General features: G+C 39.0%; 1 protein-coding gene across 1 annotated transcript; it reads left to right on the top strand.

Annotated features, from left to right (window-relative positions):
- Nucleotides 1–247: 247 nt before the first annotated feature.
- On the top strand, nucleotides 248–18,983 carry LOC139715452 (uncharacterized). Its single transcript, XM_071627028.1, has 17 exons — nucleotides 248–403; nucleotides 4,324–4,394; nucleotides 4,888–5,087; nucleotides 6,845–6,941; nucleotides 7,155–7,329; nucleotides 7,701–7,854; nucleotides 8,456–8,607; nucleotides 9,381–9,607; nucleotides 10,402–10,531; nucleotides 11,345–11,429; nucleotides 12,090–12,122; nucleotides 12,607–12,957; nucleotides 13,298–13,348; nucleotides 14,598–14,753; nucleotides 16,159–16,238; nucleotides 17,469–17,643; nucleotides 18,737–18,983. Exons 1-17 carry the CDS (start codon nucleotides 312–314, stop codon nucleotides 18,797–18,799), a joined length of 2,292 nt encoding a protein of 763 aa, XP_071483129.1. The 5' UTR covers nucleotides 248–311; the 3' UTR covers nucleotides 18,800–18,983.
- Nucleotides 18,984–25,376: the final 6,393 nt, after the last annotated feature.

Genomic DNA, 25,376 nt, shown 5'->3' with positions numbered 1-25,376 from the left:
GACGATTTCGTGTTACGTAATAGATTAAGCGTTCTCACGCTCCAACCTCTTTCAAACTCATTTAAAAAAGAAATATATGTTTAGACAAAAAGAGAAAAGATAATGTTAAATTTCAGGATAAATTTAATAAATTAGGCAAGAATTTAATTTTAGATTTAGTGTCTGATTGTCTATGAAGTATGAATCAAGTCTTAATTTTTGAGTTGCACGCAGCAGTTTGAGTGACGCGGATGAGGTCATGGGAAGTGCATGTTGCCGCGACATTTTGTACAAAAGTTTACATTGAGGAAGTAAAAAACTTATTATTTCCAATGGTTTCTACACTAAACAAAGTCTTTCGTAATTTGATTGGATCTGAAACTCATCAATCCACTTCTAGGTCGAAGAAACGCCCATCGGAGAGGTAATGATAAGATAATAATGTGAACTTGCATGTACAGTTACTGTTATTGTGGTCCCGCCTACTGCAAATCCTGTCTGTCTGTGCAGTACCCAGCAAGCTCGACCAGACGCCGGGCGTTTCGTGGCCGTGCGAGCGACTTCTGCAATTCTGTGCAGCGACAGAGAGCTGTTTCCTGAGCCTGAGGATGCTAAGCGAGCTCATGGCTTAGGCCTTGCCTTGTGATGTATCCACACGGGGCCCCGAGCTTGAGTGGCTAGTGGTCAATTTGTGCAATCTGTATTAAATCTGTTATGCTTTTGTTTCCAGGGGTGGTATTCTGAGGTCGTAATTAAGTCTGTAATTAACTTCGTGATTAAGTCGCGAAGTTAATAGGCCCTTAATCATGGGCAAAATCGGTATTCTGAGGACGTAATTAAGGTATGATTAAGTCCCCTGTAATTATCTTAGGTCCCTCCCATCTAATTGTTATTCCATCCAATCAGACGAGTTGTTAGAAGCCAAAATGATGATTACACGCGCAAATATGCCCTCAATGCGCGCTCCTCCACATCCCTGTAATTACAGCCCAAGAGCTCCGTGCGCACACTCCGGTATTTGATTACAACCCCTCACCTACGCACGCGAAGGTCTCAACCTCTTTGCTCAAATAAAATGACAAAATTCCTCGAAGATCGGCTATATTTCTTTTTTTCTCTGAATTCTACGGATACCATGATAACAAGATTCAACCGCTCCTCGGTTACCGAAGACGGTAAGCATCGCTGTGGCAGAGAAAACACGATGTAATGCGTGATATCGGAGTAGTTAATGACACTCTTTGGTATCATTAAGTTTTTCATTAACTTTCATACTTAATTACACCCTCAGAATACCGATTCGTAATTAGGCCAAGTAAAAAAAGAAACCAGTTTCTCGTCCTCGCGCGCATCGATTTTGGCCGCCGCATCGATTTTTTTACTATTTACTATTTTCAAAATGGCGCTGAAAATACCAAGAAATTCATAATTCTCGTCCCAGCCCGCTCCCCGCCCGCATCGATTTTCAGTTGCCGCATCGACTTTTTTTGATATTTACTATTTTTTCGGCCGCCGAAAAAAAAAAGATCGACAATTCACCTACCAATCGTGACGTCTCATTTCTAATTTTTACGCCTTGCGTCCTCTACTTAGCTGTAGACTGTAGTACAGCTGTAGCTTCTGTGTGTAGTGCGTATGTGTAATAACGCATGCATTTCACACTGCGAGCTCGGCCGATCGGCAAGAAGGAATGACCCACAAAGCAGTCGAACTGCACTGTAGTTGGATGGGCGGCGCGGCGGGCCGGCCTACTGGGCTGTGATGTACAGCGCACTCGGTACGTCGTGAACGCGATAGCGGCAACATTTTTGCGAACAATCGCTGTTATTCCACGCATATTTCGCGCGTTGTTCGTATTTTTCCCCGTTTCTGATATTTTAAGCGGATGAATTGTACTGTACAAATGCTTGTGAGGATTGTACGGTATCGAGTTTGTATACATTTTCATGTCATTGTGACTATGTGCATGTGTGTGCAGTGTCGGAAGGTACGGTGCCAGCAGGACTCCCTGGTGCCAGTGCAGTGGCCGTGTCGCACCGTATATCGGCAAAGTGTGCGTGTTTTGTAGCTGTCCAGGGTCCCCATCCCCTGGTCTGTCACGGCGATACATTCTATTTTGCAGAGAAAATGAATGCGCTTTTCCAGCAAATGTAGAATTATTAAATGGGTGTATCTACAAAATAAATAACTTTTCCACGGATTCTGGTTTGTCTCGTATTTCTGCGGGATACTTTTCTTCACGATGTAAATTCACGGACACAGCCGTGAGTGGTATCATCTGTAGTGTGTACTGTTATACAATCATTCATCATCCAAATAATGAGTGATTATCAAATGTCTTTTTAGAACATGAAGAAACATCTTTAAACGTTTAATGCTAGAATGCCATATCAGTATCATTTTGACATCCATCTGCAATTGTACAAGCCAGTTTCCAGTTGAATGTGCTACAATTGTACTGTGAAGAACTGCAGATATACATACCAGCTGTGTGGACACAAAAAGTCACAAACACCAATAAATAAAGCTAGTGTTTTGAATATCATGGAATTTATTTCAGTCGTACATTTGTTGAAAGACATGTTTTATACCTGTTTCAATTAATAGCACAATACATCAGAATTGCAAGTACACTGGTATCAGAAAAGCCATTACAACACTAAATACCAGTATTAAGATGGTCATTTTCCCTTGACATCTGTAGTGGAAAGAAAAAGCAAATGTATTTCTGCATGCATGAAGTTTCATTTCAAGTATGGCACATATATCTATTTGTTTGAAAATGCACAGAGTGCAGGCAAGACGTACACTTGGGACCTGGTCTCATAACACAGCTACCAGAGTGATGTTTCATTTCATAAATTGAATATAGGAAATTGTAAATCCCTCTCTCGTTACCTTTCTCAGAATTACCGGACGAGAAACACATATTACTTTCATTTTGACGATCCTTGAAAAAATAGTAAGATATCAAATAGTAAGGACCTCCCTCATCTCCTTGCTCAAAAAACCCGGACGAGAAACTACTTTCTTTTTTTACTTGGCCTTAACTCTGTGATTAAGTCCTCTCAGAGGTGCACGCGCATTGATACGCGCAAACGCGTAGGTCCTTCCCGCCAAAACGCTTGTTGCTATGGTAGTTAATATACCCCCTACTTAATCATGCTCTCAGAATACCAATTCGGTAATTAAGTGCTAATCAGACACTTAATAAGCTCTCAGAATACGGCCCCAGTATTTTAGTTTAGAAACTAACAATTGGAATTGAACTTGAACTAAACTTAGAGTAACTGGCTGCGGCAGTATGCGGCCGTGCGCCTGTTCACAGCAGGTACAACATACTCGGTAATATACCGCTAAACACAGTATTGCACTATAGACCTCTACATGTACACTACACATATCTACGCTAACACACTCCCAATCAACGAAAACCAACCGATAAAATTGGCACAATCTCCGACAAAAGTGAAATTTTCTCACCTAACCAGAGGAATTGCACACAAATGGCAACTTAGTGGTAATTGTCGTAAATGACAACATATCGCATCCAAAATTTAATTTTCGGTACTTCTTAACAGAACAGTTAAGAAACAATGGTCCAAGACACTGGATTTTGTGTCGTTTTATCGATGTTCATGGATTTTGATAACATATCCTCACGTAAAATAGAACTTTCACGAACGGATGTGGGCCGCCATTTTTTTCGGAAAGTGGGTGTTACCATCGAGAAAAAAAAAAAGAAAAACACGAGAAAGACATCAACAACACCGCCAGAATTGTGATCCTGTTTGCAGCCAGTGCATGTGCGCCCGCTATTTTCACATGCTTTCGCAATGGGAATTGCATGGCGCTTATGCGGAGCACGCGCGTATTGCATAGGGATTGTACATTGTGCCGCAAGCTACTACGGCGCATATCGGCGAAAATTGTGCCGGGTTTTGCCCTGGTAAATCTTGAAAACCGTGTTTGTCATTGATCAAATTTTTTATGAAAACAATGTCGTTAATGAATGATCTTGTCTATGATATATAAAATGGTTGAAGATAATTTGCCTGATTTGTTTACTGTGTGGAAAAACCCTTAACCTGCCGCAAACGGAGTATTTTACTCTCGGTTAAACTCTAGTGCATTTTTGCTTAAATTACTTTTCACACACCATGCTGTGCATAACGGGACACTGTACTACACATGGCATGACATTTGGTTGGGCTGCAGCTACAAGTTCTTTAAAGCAAGTGTTACGCGTGTGTCAGCAACGCAAGTCTGGAGTATTGACTGCATTTTTCTAGAATCCTCTTCCTCTGTCTATCTGATTGACTTATTCCACTTACATTTTTGCAGTTTGGACGATGTAACTCAAGATGTTTTGGAGACACCTCGGCCAAAGAGGGCACGTACATCTAACCATACAGGTAACAATATGAGGAGAACAAAGATTTTCATGATTTCTGTGTGAATTTGTAGACTTCTCACTGAAAATGTTATTGTTTGTTTAAATCATGATTGCTAGACTATCCAACATGGGGCTATAACATCAGTGTTTTGGACAGAAAAACAAAGAGGGGTATTAGGGGAATTGGTACATCTCCAAACCTTTATGGCAAAGTATATCACAGTGTTCATGTATGTTAAGAAAGAGAAGATCTCTTACGTTATGAGGCATTACACTGTCTTCTGTCCAAATTTGATGTAGGGTAACACATGTATTTACATTAGCAGAAAAAGAAAGAGCCTACAATTTTTCCTTGTGTTACGATATTAAAAGCAGAGACAGGACATGAGTTGATTCAGATTCACTTAAGCTATTAAGATGAACAACATGTGGATGGATTTTTATATTTTTTTCTTTTTTTTAAATAACCAAAATATACATGTACACGGTACATTGTACCATGTTTACTACAGATGACTTGACCAACTCCCGCGAATCCACGCCTCTCGTCAAAGTGGCGACGTGGATCAAGAAGAAGGCAACCTCGTTTGGAGAGAACTACTTCTTCCGACCCGTTGAACACTTCATGGAGAGGAGCTACCCAGAACACGTGGGGGAACCAGGAGTAGAAAACAACCACAGACAGCCCCATGCTTGGCACTCCTCACATGCGGTGGGTATGGGATGAAAAATGGAAGGGAGTGTGCTCAATAATCAAATCATGTAAAATCTGGACACATGGCACACTATTAAAAGGAGTTCTTATATCTCCCGTTTTGTATTGTTTATATCTTAGGATGCATTGCACAACCAAACTATTTTGAAACATATACAAGTTCTGTTGGGATCATTCCACAATATATGCTACAGTGCACTCCAATTATAATGAAGTCCTTGGGACTGGTTTTTTCTTTCTTTTTATCAAAATGTCATTATATAGCTAAATAGTAAAGTACATAAATATTAATAGATGATTATTTTTTACCTAAATTTTTAATTTTTCCACAAATTTGTTATAACCATGTTTGTTATAATACGAGTGCACTGTATATATGGGCGAAAATTTTCTGAGATTCACGAGGTAATGTTAAAAAAAAAATACTTGTATGTGTAGCTTCCCATTCACTTCCTTTTATGAGACCACCTGCTTTTTTCTCTTTAATTTACAATGTATTTAGCAAAAATAAAAACTCTATGTCAAAGAGAAAGAAAAAATGTGCTTTTTTCAATTATTATGATTTTATTTTAAACCCGAAACAGGTCGATCCTTTTTGGCTATGCTAAGTTATCCATTTCTAATTCTAATCAATTAATTATGCAAATTAAGCCCAACATCTTATGTTAGTCTTTAAGACACTACTTCAAAGCATTGAGAGTCTATTTTTGGGTTCCTATGTCTGTTTTAACATATTGCACAATCATACATCATATAAACTTCCAAAAGTCATTTAAATTCTTGTGTATTTTATTGTTTTTGGAATTTCTTATGTTTTTCTTTGTTTTGATTTTTTTTCTTTTTTTCAGTGGAAGTTGTCATGAACCACTTTTGTACCATAATTAGCATGTAATTAATCAAAGTGATGAATAGTAAAAATAGAGAGCACTGTTTTCCATATGAAATATACACAAAGTCCCAAATTTGTGACTGTTTTGGGGTGACATGCCATTATAAAGAAGGGCGTAGCTTCATAATGGTCCATGTGGATGTTGCAAATTTCTTCTCAAAAGTTGCGCGAGACTTGAAAGAAGAAAGTCAAGAAGCCTCATAGCGAGGTCTTCTCGCGGTGCAGAATCATTGTGTGATTGTGTGTCATTTTACGTTTAGAAAGATTGCATTTCATATTTCAGACTCCCACATCAACTTTTCAATTTGTGGGGCCCTTAAAAAAGACAAATGGTGGCAGCCATCTTCAAAAATAGTGTGGCCAGTTGCAGAAACTCCAACCCCAAGCACCTTCTGATCTGGAGATTCTCCCACCTGAAACCCCTAGCAAACAGGAGACTCCAACTTGATGTGTGCGAAGCGCATATCATGAGCGCGAAGTTCCTTGCAGCCGGGGTCCAGGGCCCGCTTGGGCCCTGGAAGCTGTAATAATTAGGGTTCTTGATGCTCTCTCGTGCTATCTAAGGCATATTTTTCAACATAATAAGACAAAAAAGTAAGAAATCATTTCAAGCGGGAGACACAGAGCAAGGGCGGGAGAAATTAAATCTCAAGCGGGAGAACGGGAGATTTTGCAAAAATGGGCTTTCGGCGGGAGATCTCCCGTCGAAAGCGGGGGAGTTGGAGTCTCTGCAGTTGTTTTGGAAAAGGTGTCAGGCGGCTATTTTGGTCACTGGTGCACCGATACATGTTTATTGCTGTCATGGTTTGGCATTACTTCAAACCACAGAAGGTAATTTTGATGTTTTATCTTTTGTCGCCTTCAGGCTGTGAGCCATGCTGCAGTTCCATCAAGATCCAACAACATGTCAACACAAAACAAAGGCAAGAATACTTCTGGTCCAGTGTCTTTCAAAGAGCCAGGTAATATATGTATGTATATTGTATTCATGAATATTTATATTATATATTATCATAGATATATACTTACATCAGGGCTTGTTAGTACCTTTTTTCTCCAATGGTCCATTCACGCCACTAAAATTATTATATTTTAAATGTTACGGGGAAGAAAAAGGAGAAATCTTTTGACTCCTTTATAAAGTGAACCAATTCTATTCCTTTTCATACTTTTAGCTGGGGAGCCTCCACACCGGAAACATTTATCATCAAGTACAAACATTACGTCAAACAAGTCTCCTGTACCAGTTCTACACAATGGACACCATGAAGAACAAGATGACTTGGATTGGATCAGGGGTGGCATCTCAGCAGTGAAGCCACAAGAGTCGTTATCCAACATATCAAAAAGGTAACTAAATTGTAAGGAAAGATATACTCTTTAGGTAACTGAAGCATATATAAAGATTATTCGTTCATTTTTCGTAAACATTTTCCATTGCTTTTTTTTTTCTTTTTTTGCATGGAGGGTATATTTCGAGTGAACAGAAGATGTGTTGCATGTTAAAAAAAAACACAAAACAAAGCATTTTATATATCACTACAGCAATTATATAGATTTGCTGTTTATACAAAGAATGTACATGTTCATTTATTGATTCAATTATTTATGTCAGTGTAGGGCAGTTTGTCAATCGGGTGCCATGCATGTACATGTATGTATTTGTACAGTATTTGCAAATCGGAAATAATTCTTCCACAATATCCTCACTATTTTCCTAGCAACTCACAAGTCACTGCCAGAGGTCCCATTAAACCCGAGAGCTATGTCCCCGTCAAAGACAAACTGTTTCCCGGACCAACAAAGAGAAAGGTCGTCTCACATACCTCGAGAGGACGCCCTCACTTGCCAAACAGCAAACTGACGGCCAGGGAGGTGAGTGTTTCCTCAAAACTCATACTGTAAAAGTGGATATTTTTTCGCGCTTGGCCAGGTAAGAAGAGTTTGGCGTATTTTTAAATCCGCGGAATCAAGACATTACGCACAGGAACATATGGCAAGCAAAAATATTCGCATGCTTTCATTTTCGCGCTAGTTTCTGGTTGCACGAAATGCGTGAAAATTTCAACACCGCAAAAATTTCCACTTTTACAGTAGTTCAAGTAAACTTTGTAATTTGTGTATGATTTTCCAAACCGACCTAACCAAAGTGCCTTGGAGTCCAGGTAGGGTGGTGACTGACAGTGAGTACTGTGTTCATAGCTATTCAAACACATAATGTGAATTGTGTCGAGCAAAATAATAATAGCAATTTTCAATTCCATATTTCTGCTTCTAGATTATGATTTTGCCCACTCAAGAAATTTTCCTAAGTGACTGCGATTCAGAAATTATGCTCATGAGGTAATAAACATATAGAGTATGCCTCTGAGGGCTTCTAACATTTGAAGCTTTGGTTACCAAAACAAATGTTAAGCTTATTTTTTGCCCTCATTTAAATTTTTATTTCTATTTTGTTGCTTTCTGTCTGCCCTAGTGTGTGAGATTAAAAGAGAGACAAGAGTATCAGAATTTGCTGCAGCAGTTTTCCAAAGATTACAGCTCGGGTGTGACCAGCACGTCCACTCTGCAGGGCCCTGATACAAGGCCTAGGGCTCCCTCTACTGTGACTCAACAGACAGGCGCTAGGTGAGAAGACCTTCAACACACAGAGCTTTGTGTGTGTGTGTGTGTGTTTGTTTGTTTGTTTGTTTTTTCCTGTTTGTGTGTTACATTATATGATGTGTTGTAATTATAGGAGATGCCTTTTGTTGTTTTTATGTAGTGACTATAGTGTCTTCCACACCAAAGTGTTCAAAGTGTTATGCAACAGTATTTCTACAGCATTGAAATTTACTGTGTGAGACAATTTTGTGGGTTGGTTGGCTCTAGGAAATCAAAAGAGGTGAATGACGTCACATTCTACCTGATGGGCAAAAAGTTGATCAGAAATTGTATTGTTGTCATGCAGAGATATGAGCAGGAGCCTCACTTCACGTAAGTTCTCCAAGGCTTCTAATTGTGAGTTTCAAGAAGGATATTGAATTGCAATTACAACTATGAAAGTAACAACTATAAGTTTTGTTTTTGTTGCCATGCAGTTAGAGAACCAACTATATCATATATATACAGTGTGGATTATAGGTTGCTGGTGTCAAACAGAGTATCATATTGCTACTATAGGATCCAGGACATCTTACTGTGAATCTGAAAGCTGGGTTATCTAAGTATTAGAGGTATTTAATTCAGAGATTCATAGGATTGTGTCAATTTAGTCAGTCTATCAAATTGTTGTAGGTGAGGTTTTAGCCAATGCCGGCAGCAGATTTATCTAGATAACAATAATGGTATTTATATCAGATTGCGTTGTGATGTGTCATTATCCAAAGTTCATGTAGTTATGTATCTTGATTTCCACCCAGACCAAAGGCACCAGAGCTGAGCCGTACATCGGCAGCTAACCAGCGGTCATCCTTTGGCCCGTCCACTCAGACCAGCCAGCTGGGCACTCGTGTCCTGCCCCACCAGTTCTCCACACAGCGTGAGATCCGAGAGGCGGTGAGGCAGCGGATCCACGCCCCAGCCAGTCACCTCAGCCCTGGGACACCCTCTGGGGAGAGAGCTGTTGCAGCTACGCCTGCCCAGCCTGGTGAGAGATTAAAGCCCTAGCTAATCTTCTAGGGAGAGAATAAGAAATGTGCATATCGACTTAATGCAAGAGTTGTATTTACCATGAAAGTTGTTTTCTTGTTTTCTTTTCGGAAGGAAAGAGTCCAAGGAATTAACAAATACCTATCACTGTAAGATCCATATGTAACTGGTTAATGAATTTCTTACACCGGTGATGAGGTTACTTTTCCCTTATGTCTCTATGTTGTTCCTGCTGTCTAGTTAAAAGTTGATTTTGGTTTTCAAAGTATTTCCATTTCATATATTGATAGGCTATCATCCTTCCACGAATCATTGTGCATATAAAAAGAGATACTGATTAACCATTGTCTAGTGACGGACTCTGTGTATTGGTTTTGTCACATCTATATTTTCTGACATCATATTTTGTTTGTATAGTTTAATGCTAAAAGTGAATTTCATGCATACATAAATCTATAAAGTTTAGGAAAATGACCGCAAACTAAGGGATAATCTTCACATGTTTGAAAATTGCATCACTTTGGTGATCCCTCACATTCATCCCTATGTTGATCTCTCTCCTACGAGTTTATGTCAGGTCTAAGTATGCTTCTGACCACAAAAGCATTGAAAATCAGGGAGTTTCTAGGACAAACACCACACTAGGGCCTTCTGTACCTCAGTGGGTAAGAGCTCAGGTCTGGCAACCTGCAGGTCTCGAGTTTAAATCTCGATGAAATCCCATTTTCTTTGCTCAAATTTCATTAATACGTTTGAAAATAGTTACAAACTTCCCTATGATTTACCTTTCAGACTTCAATGAATCAGAGAGCCCAGTCCAGATTACCTCGGTCAGGTCTCCACCCAAGACCACGCCCATGAGTGCCTTCCAGCGAAGCTTGTGTGCCACGCCCTATCTTGCAGATGACTGGTTTAAAGACTTGTAAGTGACAATACCTGAATATATTGAATGCATTCAGTGAAAATCATTATCTTGTGATGACAAATATGTTATATTGATTTTGATATCATTGTCTCTCATCTGAAAGAAGATTGTACATTTTTGAAGTGAGAAATTACTGTCAGCTGCTTACTTAAAGGGATCGTATAGTTTTGGTTGAGACCTAATTTCAGGTTTCTAACATTTTTTGGTGAGATAATGGCAAACCTCTTATGAAATATGAAAGAGCATGTAATTCCATGAGGAATTCAACGTTTATTTGATGAAAATTGGTTTTGAAGTGGCTGAGATATCGAAAACAGAGCGATTCAATAAAGTGTGGGACCCACATTTTATTACGATCGCTTTATTTTACTTTGTTTTTGGATGTTTCAGTCATTCCAAACCCGATGTTTATCAAATAAACTTTGAATTCCTCTTAAAATGGTATGCTCTGTACTATTTCATAAGTCTTTTCTTGGTATCTCCCAAAAATTTAAAAGCCCAATTCTAATCTCCACCAATACTGTACTATCCCTTTAAACATATTTTGGGAACAGAATACCCTACTACTCTGTGCTATAACTGTGTTGAGAATGGTGAGTTTTGAAGTTTCTTTTTATGTTTTTATAAATCAGCTGAGATACCCATTCCTGCTTAAGGTGTAAGAATATAAGATTTTTCCATGGTTTGTAATCCAAATCAAACTTCTGTCATGCTAATCAGGCTTATGACCACTTTTTGATTCATTCCCAGATTTGCAATGGCACTCTTTTCCCCTCTAACTGCACATCCTTATCTCATTTTGCACCCCAGAAAATCCCGCTTTGAGTCCAGCGTCAGGATAAAGCAGAGAGAGATTGATGAACAGCATCTCAAAGTCAAGCTTTATGCAGAGAGGGTGAGTGAAAGAAATTATTGGAGAATTTTATTTTTTTCTTAGTTATCCTCCCAATACATAGAAACATTATTAGAATGTTTGTGCATTCATCATTTAGTGGAGTGTTTTAGGGTGAAGAGCTTGTCAGATATTGGGCAGGTTCCGTAGGACGCAGTGCAGCCTTTTAAAAAGGTTGATTCCTTTTCTTCTGAAAGGATGCACAAACAACTCTCGACCAAGTCCTTTATTTCATTTTATTTTAATTATCTTTTTTTGTGGAAATGAAAGATGCCTGAGAAAGGATAAGATATCAAATTTTGAAGTTCAGTGGTATTTTCTGTTATTATGGTATTGCACAAGTCCATTCAAAATTTGTTTTTGACTTGTATATGACTCCTGCTTCACTTGTTATTAGAACAGTGGCTACATTGGATTTGGTTTTGCTGGTTTTTTTTTTTTTTTTTTTTTTTTTTTTGAGGGGGTACAGGTAGTTATTTTGCAACAGGGGGTTGTATTGTACAGCAATGAGACATCAGATGGCCCTTTCAAAAAGAAAAAAACAACTAAACGTGTAGGGACTAAACAGCAAATGCAGAAAGTAAAATGTCCTGTAAAAGTAATGCAATCATTTGGCATCATTGCAATATTTTGATATTTTCATTTCCCAATTTTTCATTTCAGAGAGCAAAAGGACAAGCTGAGGCACAAGAAATTGTAAGTGAATTTGTCAATCATTTCACACACACAGTTTGATATCATTAATGATAAAAATTGGAATAAAAAGCCTGCAAATGGTCATGTGTTTTTCACAGGTAGTCAGGTTAAGTTGCTTCAAACCTGATAGTCCATCACTATTATGGCTAAATGAAGTCCTGATGATTCAACAGTTGTATACTTTAAGACATCACAAACTTCAATAAGATATTTGAAATAGAAATGATAACTCTTTCTTGAAAGTATGGTTATATAATATGTTATCATTTCAAGATATCTGTACCATCTGGATGAGAATAAATCAGTGAATTTTTTGTGCATTATTGCTGGACTAAACTTAAAGGTAATCATCAAAGTAGTGTGTTCATATGTTCTTGTCACTTGCTACAAGTCAGATTATATGCCGCTAACAAATGAACATGAAAATGAAAAACTAGGAGTTGCATCTATGCCTCAAACATGGAATAAATGTCCACCCTGACAGATAAAAGCCAGAATAAGCCAGGCTGAGAAGGAACCGGGCGTGGTTGAGGATGTGATCTATCGGGTCGATGAGAAGGTAGAAGAAGAGGAGGAGGATGTGGTGGAGGTCATAGATGAGGATGAAGAGGAGGAGGAATTGGAAGAAGAGGATGAGGAAGAGGAAGGTGAGGAGGACGAGGAGGAGGAGGGGGAGGGAGAAGAATTTGCTGAGCTGACCCTTGAGATGGATGAAGAGATAGAGCGAGCCTTCCATCCCAACCCCTCCCAGGAGGCGCTGGTCTCAGGATTCCGGCTCACCATCACAAGGCGTGACATGCAGACCCTCCGAGGACTCAACTGGCTCAATGATGAGGTGAGAGCGCTGGATGACCCTCTGGATGGGTTGCTAGGAAACAAGCATTTTACTTCTCATCTTTCATCATTGAGATTGCTTCACTATTAATTTTTATCATTCAGTATTAATGAGGACGAGCTGATTTTACTATTTAAATGCATTTCCCATAGACACCTGCCCAAGTGTACTTGGGACTACAATGGGTCAAGTAACACTGATTGTGAATTTTGATGAGGGTTGTGTACTGTTTCATCACCTTAAGCATCCATCAATTTTTCCAGCTTGTATTTATGGGGGAGGGAAGGATGTTTTCTTCAGAGTACTCACTTTAGTGTTTCCTCTTTGTGGTTTACCGTAGGTGATGAATTTCTACTTTGAGCTGCTAATGGAAAGGAGCAATACCAGAGAGGTAAGGTTAACAATGTTACCGATAGCCCTGGTCACACTACGCAGAACTGTGCATACACATCTGTAGTTTCACTTCCTAATATTTTGCTTTACATAGTTTGGACAGTCTGACTGCAAACTGCTCAGAATCCTACCAGCAAAATTTTCCATGAAGGTTCCAGCAAAAGTCCAGCATACAGTTTGGAAGTTTCTCACTTCCCGCGAAATGATACGTAGTTTAGTGTAGTGTGGCCACCCACGGCTGAATCTTTGAGAAGTTTGTCACGTGATTAGATCCGTTTCATTTAATTTATGCATATTGTGATTATTTTACTTGCTGTTGTGCATTTGTATTTTTGATACTAAATATTTTGGAGGAGAGCGCAGAGTTTTTTTGCCTGAGTAGAGCATGCATGTCAGAGACCAAAACTTTGGGTAGTTTCACACCGCTCAAACTATGGGCAGTTTTTTTCAGTAGTGTGATCGCACACTCAAACTATGGGAAGTTATCAGGAAGTGAGCTGCGTATAGTTTTGCCTAGTCTGACCAGTGCTACTGATACAATACAGTGTGCATTTATTTGATAAATTTGATTGAAAAAGCTATATGAAACTCTTCTTAGTGGACAGTCCCCTCTCTGTATGAAATGTTCTTACAGTACTCTCACATAATATTTTGATGTCTGTGTTGATGGATTTTTGACAAGTAGGTTGAGGCATTAACTAAGCGTGAGAATTTTCATGAACTACATGTGCACCTCGTGCAATAGTTGTTTACGTACATGCGCCTTGCATTATTTATGTCCAAGTTTACACATGGTTTGAAATACATGGTGTATCATAAAGTAGTCTACATTTTAAGAATTTTGATTGCAGTAATGATTTGGGAATTAACCAAAAAAAAAACAAAAAAAAAAACCTGTTTCCCAATGTAGTTTTGCTGTATTCTATACTGTAGGTTGCATAAATTTTGTTACATTTTGCTTGTTGTTTGGATCGTTTGTTTGTTTGTTTTTTTTTGGGGGGGGGAGGGGGAGGCTCTTTATTTGTAGATTTTATATTTTTTCCAGGAAAATGTTGTAAACAATGTTCGTGTAAGTTTACTGTAGTCATATTTTCAGTTAAACTACTTAGATTTTTATCTTTATCTTTGTAATTATAGTTTAATTCTCCATATGCCCTTCGTAACGATAAGAAAAAGGTGCTGTATAGATTGATTATGTCATGTTATTTGTTTATATTCTTTTGACATGATCATCATGGCCTGTTCAGGAGTACCCAACCTTGCACTACTTCAACACATTCTTCTACCCAAAGCTGGTCAACTCTGGCTACAACAGCATACGGCGCTGGACCAAACGGACAGATATCTTTGCCAAGGACATGGTCCTCGTTCCCGTCCACCTGGGAATGCACTGGTGCTTAGCGGTCAGTGCGACACATGAATGTCCATCTCTCACCGTATTGTTGGAAATGTCAGTCTGTTGTTGACCATGTTCATAGAGCAGATGACCATGGGGAGGGTTGTACTTCCTATTTATTATCTAGCCTTTGTGTCTTGATTTTAGATCTGTTGTGTTACTGTTTGTCAGTTCATATTTATGTTTGCACTTAAAGATGATATAAAGTTTTGGGACCTCAAAAGTTTCCCTGAATTTCCTTGTCTTAGTTTGTGTTTCAGGTTAAAGTACCTTTCATATAACTAACACTGAGAATTACTCGCCCCAAAGTGCTCTCATGTCTTTAATAGTAATCATGCAATAATGGTTTCGTACCAGAGCAGAGCGGGCTCTGAAAAATTCGAACGAGCCGTTAGTTTGACTTGACGCTGTACCGCGAGAATCAATATACACGTACACGTATTGTGCGAAACCATTATTGCGTGATTACTAAGACATGAGAGCACTTTGGGGCGAGTAAGTCTCACAGTGTTAGTTATATGAAAGGTACTTTAACCTGAAACACAAACTAAGACAAGGAAACTCAGGGAAACTTTTGAGGGACCAAAACTTATCTTTAATATTAAACAAAAGTTCATTTTCCTTTTGTGAAAGGCTCTATGTGCATACACTGTGCTTGAAAAATGAAGATAAACATACATGAAGAGTTAAACTGATTTTTGATTGCGCAAGTTTCACTGATTAGGGAGGGCAAACTTTGTCACTCCTTCTCCATAGGAATATCGAGATGAAAAAGTAACGGAAAATGAAGGGAGGGTAAGGACATAATACTATGGTTCAGATCTCACTCTATGCGCTAGAGTAAGATTCCAGGGTCCTGTTTCATAAAGATTGAGATCAAATGTACAACTCTGAGTACTTTATTCTGATTGGCTGATACATGACTTATGTTTGATTTTCTGACTTGTTTTTGTTTACATCTTTTTATGCAATAAGGCTGTGATTTTTTTTGTTTTTTTTTCTCAACATTCAATGCTCACTGCATTATGGCTGCAGGCATTATAGTCACATCGATACACGAAAATCCTGATCATTCACTTCCAACTCAAAACATTATCATCTCTACTCTCCTGTAGGAACAGAAATAAATCTGCTGAATTACTCATGGACATGATCATGACACTATCCTACCCTGCTGAATTTGCTTCTTTTTTTTCTTTCTTTTTTTGAGTCAGCCTGCATGTACTTTAACCTGCATAGAAACACCTCTGACAGAATAGTTTTGTTTAATTAGTGGTTTATGTGTCTGACCCGTGCCTTTTGGGGCACGATATTTCTTTCCTGCTAGCTATCATAAAGCTTGTTTTCGGCCGTAGTTCTGCTTCATTCTGTTCCTTACATCTTTTCTGTTTCTTTTTGATTGCTTTCTGCAGGTGATAGACTTCCGGGACAAAAGCATTTCCTTCTTCGATTCCATGGGCAGCCAAAACCAGCAATGTCTGGATGCGTTACGGTATGTCGGAATGACCTGCTTTATTGAGGGTCTCAAGTATTCAAAACCTGTTTCTTGTCAACTCGTCAGTTTGTTTCTGTAATGTTTAATCAACAGCCACAAGTTGATGTTTACAAGCTGTAGCTCTTAGTCTGTTGCATTTTCATGTGAAAGGGAATAGCTTCAGTCCTCCTCACTTTCACATAAACATCGTCATCTGTGTATTAGCCCGTTGAGGATGGGTTGATTTTGCTGTAACACGCATTTCCCATAGACACCTGCCTGAGTATACTTGGGATTTCAAGTCTTCAACGGGTAAAAAAGACTTCATTAACAGTTCACCTCTGTACAATAACCCCTTCTGATCAATCTTCTGCAATATGAATACTGAACCATCCATTGGTTCTGGCAATAGGCTGCTCTTTTTTTTTTTGTTTCTGTTTTTCTAAGCTTGTTTTCTTTTTTTTTTTCTTGTTTGTTGTTGTTGTTGTTGCATTGTGTTTTGTTTTGTTTTGTTTTGTTGTTGTTGTTGTTGTTGTTATGGGGGGGGGGGGGGGGGGGGGGGCTCAAGGCCCAGACTTTCATTTTAGAGTACCCTGCAACAAAATAATTTACCACATGCTAAGGCAAAACATTAACTCTTTTGGCCAAAGATGGAAGTCAGGTGAGGGGGAATCTAGTCTAAGGCAATGGAAGGCCTCTTAAGGTATACCAGCAGAAACCAATATAAGTTGGAATTTACCTTTGATGGGCTGGCTACCTCATGCTCACAATAAGCCTAAGAATTTCTCAGCTTCTGCAAATTTATCTTCTTGATACTAATACCAAGTCTCCCTGATTCTTTTGGAGTATTCCCCCAACCTCCCCCCCCCCCCCCAAGAAAAAGATTAGGTATTTGTCCACAGCCTGTTGCAAAAGTATGAAAGCCTCCCTGATTTGGGGATTAGTACTGTAAAAATGGAAATTTCTGTGATGTGGACATTTCAGGCATTTCCTGCGACATGCAACTATCATGAAAATTGAATTGAAAAAAAAAACCCAACAAATACAGTATTTACCTTATTCCATCTGAGCGTGAAAAAATAGTCTCATAGAATTTTTCATTTTTACAGTAGTTTTGCCAATTTAGATGCATAATATAACACAGAAGAATCCCCCTGAAAACTTTCAAGAGTCTTCCCTGATTTTGATGCATGAATGTCAGCTGCCTTGCTAAATTCCTCCCTCATTCCCGCATCCTCCGCCCCAAAGGGACTACGTGGTATCTGAGCACGCCGACAAGAAGAAGCAGGAGTATAGCATGGAGGGCTGGACGTACCAGTGTCCCAGGGACATCCCTCAGCAGCTTAATGGCTCAGACTGTGGCATGTTTGCCTGCAAGTACGCCGAATACGTCTCTAGGGATGCCCCCATCACCTTCACTCAGGTGAGTTCCCAGTTGGTGTGACTACAAACAGCCGCCCTCCAACCTCCCTTCTCTCCCAGGTACAGTCACAATCATTTATTGGGGACTTGATTAACATGAAACCACCAGTTTAGTGGCATGGCATCTTTCTCAAGGCATGGTACTCTACTGCTTAACCCATTGAGGACGGACTGATTCGGTATAGGATGCATGTCCAATAGACACCTGCCCGAGTATTCTTGGGACTTGTCTTCAAAGGGTTATTAGGGCGAGACTGTAGTGAAGTGAGACGCATTTCTTATCAGATATTCATTGAAAAATAGAAAGATGGTATGAGCTTTACTGTATCTTCCCGCTGGAAATGAATTAAATAAATTTTCAACTAGAATATACCAGTAACCATTGACATACACTAATGTCATGGAGACTACATGTTATGAAAGAGTATTCACCAGTTGCTCACGATTCATTGCTAGGCGATGCACCTTGTCGTCCACTTATTATTCATTTGTTCACTTTTGAACAGACCGGCCTCTAGAAATGTGACCTTGCCCAAAGTAATTTTTTTTATTTCAAGTACTCTTTCACTTTGTAAATGGGACTTTCTTTTTCTTTTAGTAGCTGGAAATCTTGTTAGAGTTTGTGAATGGTATGTTGCATTCTACACTCAAAGTATAAATTGAATCTTCCAATACTAGGTTGTAATGATACTGAGTGAAAAAAAAGAAGAAAAAAAAAAGAAACATTCTGATGGACCTTACAGATGCCAGAATTACTGTATACGCCATATATTCAGTGAGTCTAAATTTTCGCGAATCATGACTCCGCGACGATTTGTGAGTGATTAAATTCGTGATCGTGGAGTTCAGTATTGAACGGAGAAATGCATACATGCACATCACATTCATATTAGGATCAGAGCCAATAATTTTGTGTGTTTTATAATTCACGAATAGCGAAATTCGCAAAATATAAAACCCTAAAAACCTCGCAAAATATTCAGCATACACAGTAGATGGTTCTCCTCTGAAGTGTGAGATTTTTCTGTGCATGTATTGCAGAAGGGTTATACCGTGTTTTTACTTGTATGTTTGTTTTGTCTTGTTCCTTGCAGCATGATATGCCCTACTTCAGACGAAGGATGGTATGGGAGATTCTGCACAAGACGCTTTTGTGACCCAGCTTCCTTCTCCAGGGAGCTTGAAGGTCTACATCGTAAAGTCTTGCGCTTGGCCATCAGAGGACCCACCGAACTAGCACATGGTTGCTATCAAACTTTGTGGATGACTTAGCAATGGAGAATGTGTGGCAGATAAAAAGAGTTGTTATATCAAACATGATTGCCCTCGTGCAAGCGTGGACACCACACAAGATGTGCGTTTGTCTCAGGCAGTCTCTAGCAATATGGATGGCAGTGCATCAGTGGTTCAGGGGATAGAGGGCACCCTCAAAGTCCAGATCGCAATCACCAGAGTTCGCCAACATGGCAACCACGAACAATGATTTGAATGTCTTGGCACTCTCTAAAGCAGACGTCGCTGATACGAAAGTCGCCTACACAGCACATTGGTCCACATGATGGCTGTGCGGGTGTTGATTGATGATGCAGGTGATAGTTACAAGCTCCAGTGGTTGTCACGGTGATCGACGCAGGTGCTGTTTTTCTGCCAGAGTTGGGCATTTTTTTCTTTTCAGTTCCAAAGACCAAGCATATTTTAATTTTTCTCTTCTGCTTCTTTCCCCAAATGAAATGAGCAAAAGACCCACATGAAGAATCTTCAAGATCTCTTGTACAAAGGAAGCTTAGGAGTTCTGAGCACAAGAGTATAGAGATTCTTCGCAATACAGTGTACCAGATAGAAACTAAGAAAGGGCAATCTCTTTCCTTGTGTGATGGCGTAAACCACTATTTAGCAAATTAATTGATTGTATGAAATGCTTCAAATTTTAAAAAAAAAAAGTAAACATGCAAGGCACAATGAAAAAACAACAAAACAAACTGTCAGTTAGAGTAAATGATTCATGTCAACTCTGTTGTCAAAATATGGCATTACATACCTCTCAGTCCCATATGTGCTGAATCATGCTGGTCTAAGCATGTGACTGGATATTGATTGAAATGTGACAATGTCACACTGGATTATGGACATTTGTGTTCAGCATACTCTCGTCTTACAAGACTGGATAGGCCATCAGCTTACTGTAGTATTTCTCTTATGATCCAACTCAAGTTTCCCCCACATGTTCTGGAAGGATGTACAAGTGATGCAAAATTCATCTCTTAGTAGAAGAGTTGCCGTGACAATACATCATCCATTTCTCTGTGCAGAGTACAGTGTATGTGAAGTAAGCTAACACCCACTTGAAATGGTCATGACTGGCCGTATACTGCATTATATTAGTATAGCTTGACTATACATCATTTGGTAAATATAGCCATGGTCACACTGTGTTAAACTACCCATTGTTTGCTTCCCGATATCTTCCAAAAGTTTGAGCACGCAGTCACACTACAGACAAACAGCGATAGGAAACTACTTGTAGTTTTGGTCTTCTATAGGAAAAAAGTGCAAATGCGCAACAGCGTAAAACAATGCACAATGAGGAGACACAACATTAATGGATCTATCCTGGCATCACAAACTTCTCAAAGTTTCAGCCCCGCGTGGTCACATTTCACAAAACTACATGTAGTTTCCCAGGAAGTGAGAAACTTCTGAAGTGCATGCAGGAAGTTTCGCGGGTAACTTCTTGAAAAGTTAGCGGTCACACTGCTCAAACTATGTGAAGCAAAATACCAGGTAGTGAAACTATGTGTAGCTTTGCATAGTGTGACTGTGCCATATGTAACAAATTATTGGATTGATTTTTTTACAAAGAAAGCTCATATGTTGTTGACAGATGTGTTGAATTGTCAAAAGAGAAGATGAACTAATAACACAAGCCTGCGTGTGCAAGAACACAAAAATATTTATGATATCTTTAGTAGCAAACAAATGTAAGAAAGCATGTTTTACAGTCATGAGTGCAATTTCAAATGTCCAGGCATTGAAAATTAGAGAAAACTTTTTCCGTAGAGGTATTTTTTTTCCCAAGGTGCAGAAATATCTAATGTAGTCACTTGAGTATACACCTGTACTTGACAGCCCAAGTGCAGTTTTAAAGGGCAAGTCAGATTCTCTATTGGGCAAGTATTATGACTTTCTGGTAGGAACTTGCCTTTTCAAAGTTTGATACTGTTCACGAATGCCCATTGGGACAAGCATGAGAGATATCTTTTGTACAGGGGAACCCTGTTAGAATGAGGACTTAAAAACCATGACAATTTACCTTGTTATATGTGTCCCACCACAACAATAGGATCCTTAAGTCGTTGGCAACCGAGCCGAGAAAATCGAGTTTGAAGGGCGATCATCAAAATCAGTCAAAATGATTGGATTTCTGTTTTCGGCATGATTTTGTACAGTATGTCCCAAAAAAAATTACAACGGAACCCCCCGCAATGATATCTTTCAAAATAGTGAATCAATCTAAATACAAATTCAGTGTATGAAACTATAACTCATTGCCCACATCTTACAGAAAACCCCATTTGATTTGCTTCAGTGGTCAAAGAGAAATGAGGAATTTTGTAGAGGATGTCGGGAATCTCTTTCGTCCAAGTTCTGTCTATTGTTCACGCACTAGAGCATTGAATTGCTAAACTGGGAAAAATCAGACTCATGACATGCTTTACAACAATCTACATTTCTCTGTGACCGCTTAACCAAATTGAATGGAGTTTTCTGCAAAACAGAGCTAAGATGTTATATTTTAAGACCCTGAAGTAGCACTTAGACAGGTCGATCATTTTGGATGTTATCAATTCGAAAATTTGATTGTAATTTTGGGGGTACATACTGCAGTACGCCCCACAAAAATTACAGTCAGATTTCCGCATTGATAACATCCAATGTGATTATTTTTTTTTTTCAATGCTTCTTCAGGGTCTTAAAATATAACATCTTAGCTCTATTTTGCAGAAATCCCCATTCGATTTGGTTAAGCGGTCACAGAGAAATGTGGATTGTAGTAAAGCATGTCATGAATCGGATTCTTCCGAGTTTAGCACTTCAATGATTTTGTGTGTGAACAGTAGACAGAACTTGGACAAAAGAGATTCCCGACATCCTCTACAAAATTCCTCATTTCTCTTTGACCACTGAAGCAAATCGAATGGGGTTTTCTGTAAGATGTGGGCAATGAGTTGTACATTTGTAGTTTTATACCCTGAATTTGTATTTAGATTGATACAATATTTTTAAAGATATCATTGCGCAGCGCCCCGTTGTAATTTTTTTTTTGACATACGGTAGTGTAATGTCTCGTCTATCATCTGCCGAAATGTCGAAGCTAAATGATCAAAGGAAAGGCAAGAAATAGCGTTTTTCTATGCCATGATTTTCTGACTTTCAACGGAACAGAAACGTGTCTGAAGATTTGGATTTAGCACCGCAGCAAGACTCCCCCCCTAGCAACGAAGGAATGATCTTATTTATTAGTGCGTGGCATCCTGGTTACTGATTGGTCGTGCGTAGACCGCTAGCACTAAGCTTGAATGAACATCGCGGAGGTTGCTATGAGCATACCTTCTATTGTCAAGAGGTGAAAACCGTCTAGCCTCTCCTTGATCATGATTGCGTCGGAAAGAAAACTTTGAAGGTGGTTTTCTTGAAACACTGATTTCCTAAATCACTCGACATGCGCTAATAAAATCATCGATATCTCTGCAACCGAGTACTTTAATGAGTTGTGTTGTACATGAAATTAAAGTAGAAGAGTAAGGGAATAATGTCATGTCATTTTCAGAAAATTGTCCTCCCCTGACTTTTGGATCCTTTTGTTGTAGTGGGTCACATATCAGGTTTCACATTATATCAGAGTACAAAAACAGGGATACACTGTATGTAAAATTTTGGGGCATGCAAAATCACCTTGTTGTAAGAGGGGCTTTTTATAACCGGCATGGAGATCTCGCTTGTGGCCCATTGCTCTTGCTGGGATCAAATACATGTACACAATGTCATTTCATTTTGGCACAGCAGATATCAACCCTTTGAATTTGGGGTCATGAAATGATTACATATGATTTTTGTTTTCCGGAAGGGAGGAAATTGTATTCCTCGCAAGGGTTATTCACCTCGTAAGAGCCAGGAAATTCTGTAGTTCAGTATAAAGAATGATGGGCATTGATTGTGTGAGATGACTGGAGTTAATGCCTTTTGCTTCTCAAGTGATGAGTTGTACCACCAACCCATGTGAAGGATCCCATCGTCTTGGCAAATCAAAAGGAACGGTTAGACTATGTCATTGTAGGGAGTCTCGGGTTTGGGTCACCTGAAACAGTAGAATGCAATATGAATTGGAGGTATTTCAAGAGATGAACTTACTTTTGTCATTGTGAGGGATGATAGAATTATTAATCTTTCCCAAACAGTGGGCACACATGTTTACATCTTTGTGTTCTCTAATCTATTACTTGTCTGCGAGATATGTACAGCAATGTATTTCCAAAGAATTACTCTTCAGAAGCATTTTCCATTTGGACCACATAACTTCTTTACATGTGCATGGAGGATGTGAGCTCAAATTTCAACACAAAAATCAGGTGACAGTTTTCAGTGTTTTTTGGGACAGAGTTCAAGCTTGTTCTCGCAAGAGTTGTGGGATCACTCAAGGTAAACTGGTAGTGGAAAACTTCAAGACCAATGTTGAAAGGAAGGTTACGGTACATGATGTGAGCTGTCTCCTTGGTTGAAATTCAAGCCGACAAACTTTTATTCAGCCTTGCACCTAGTTTGTAGGGGATTGATTTTTTTGCTTTTGGAGGCTAATTGTTAGTAGACAGGTGGGTTTCTGTCACATTTTGAAGAAGACCCCTGAATGCCCGTGTGTGGTACTTACTGTAGATGAATCATTGCATAATACCTCGCCAGTTCTGCTGCTACGTCGATTTGTAAATACCATACCGTTTAGACACAAAACATGCTGTAAATAGTCTTGTTGTAAATAAACTCTAGAATGTACCTTGTAAAGGTTATCCATGCCTGTGTCGATCAAAAGTGATTTTGTAGGGCATACCTTGGACATAAAATTCTGTTGATGTGAGTTTGATCAGCAGAAGAAAATGGTAGTAACCTCAAGCTGCAACGCATCAGGTATCTCGTCAACAAACTTGGCTCACTGTGGCTAAAATTCATCAAATTCACAAATACCAGGTCGTAGGGAAGAAATTTGTTCGTAACAAGGGGGTCTCTTGAAAAGTGGGATACAGTGCACTCCTGTTATAATGAACAAGTTTTATAAAGTAATTCCAGTTACGACGAAATAAAAATTCAGGCCGCAACATTATCGGCTCCATTTTTATTGTCTGTTTGTTCGATTATAACAAAATTTTGATATAATGAAAGAAAACTGCTGGTCCCGTGGACTTCGTTGTAACGGGAGTCCACTGTATTTCTAAAGCTAATGTCTATAGGCATATGTGACTTGTGACAAATGTTGTACAATTTTTTTTATATCAAGTAGTGTAGTTGGCACTGTCATGAAAACTGTTTGTTACAGGGGGTTCATGTATTGTATTAATGGGGAGGATCATTAAGTCACGGCTTGGTTTATTTTACATTGTCGCAAGCTGTCATTTCTGCCGGCTGGCCGTCTGTATTGTACAGACAAACCACGACGACAATATTATGTATCTTGTGCTCCACATTTTCCGTATCAACAGGATCCGCTGATTATCATCACGTAAATGGTGACCCAGTCATTGTTTCCTGGGGAGGGCGGGGCAGGGGAGGAAAAGCCTCGTAATTCGTTGGCGATAAATCGAACCGGCCAAGTCCTCTGTGGAGAGCGCAAAAGTTACTTTTGTGAAATAAAAATGCGAAGTTCCACATGACTTATTAATTGTCAACTGGAAACCGACAGAGCCACTTTTCTCTGAAATTGTATCAACTTTTGGTCTACAACTACCACTAGATTACACCAAATTTGCAATTTTGTACGAATATTTGGCCGGTTGGATTTATCGCCGACGAATTGTCCTCCCAGGACTTCATTTACTTGTTTTACATTTCCTTTGAGTACAGCAGCAGTGATTGATGTAATTTGAGAGAACTCCAGATTCACAAAGAAGAGCTTGTAAATCAGGAGGTATCTCTTGGAGTGTTAACCCTTTGTATGCTTTGAACAGAAAACCCAGAATATTTGGCAGAGAAAAGGTTAAGGGCACAAAAAAAATAAGTTAAATTCTTAATTATCCAATTTTGCAGTTGTTGAGCTTAGATTTGACACAATACTATGAAGGGGAATACCAGATATCATACGAGGCATCTTTGTGTTCAAGGACAAGTTCAACCAAATATACAATTGTACGTGGGGATTGAGTGAATGCAGAAATAATATAAGAACACTATACACACACAAGAGAAGAATAGAAGAAAGTTTGCAGATAATCAGACAATTCATTCAAAAAGTTATGAATGTTTAAAGTGTCAGTGCCACCATCAACGAGAAGATTACAGCATTTTGTAACATCACTACAGGATGATATAGAGAAAGACATGTGATACAATTCAACATATATGTATTTTCATATTTCTAGCAAAAGGAAAAATACTCTTGACTTACCTATTTCAGATAGCAGGGGAAACATTATTACCCTTATCACGTGTCAGCAAGTCGAGGAAATGTGTACTTTTCATTTTTAAAAAAGA

Source organism: Diadema antillarum, unplaced genomic scaffold (genome assembly GCF_040938485.1).
Source record: "Diadema antillarum isolate AM-2024a unplaced genomic scaffold, OU_Dant_1.0 scf00000006, whole genome shotgun sequence".
Taxonomy (NCBI): Eukaryota; Metazoa; Echinodermata; class Echinoidea; order Diadematoida; family Diadematidae; genus Diadema; species Diadema antillarum.
The sequence above is the reverse complement of the archived record's forward strand: the minus strand, read 5'-3'. Positions and strand labels throughout refer to the sequence as shown.

Bases quoted from the DNA above. Each gene is read 5' to 3' on its own strand.
- LOC139715452 (XM_071627028.1), top strand. From the start codon at position 312: ATGGTTTCTACACTAAACAAAGTCTTTCGTAATTTGATTGGATCTGAA. The intron at 6,942-7,154 runs GTAATATATGTA...TCATACTTTTAG, and splicing joins AGTGTCTTTCAAAGAGCCAG to CTGGGGAGCCTCCACACCGG. The intron at 9,608-10,401 runs GTGAGAGATTAA...TTTACCTTTCAG, and splicing joins AGCTACGCCTGCCCAGCCTG to ACTTCAATGAATCAGAGAGC.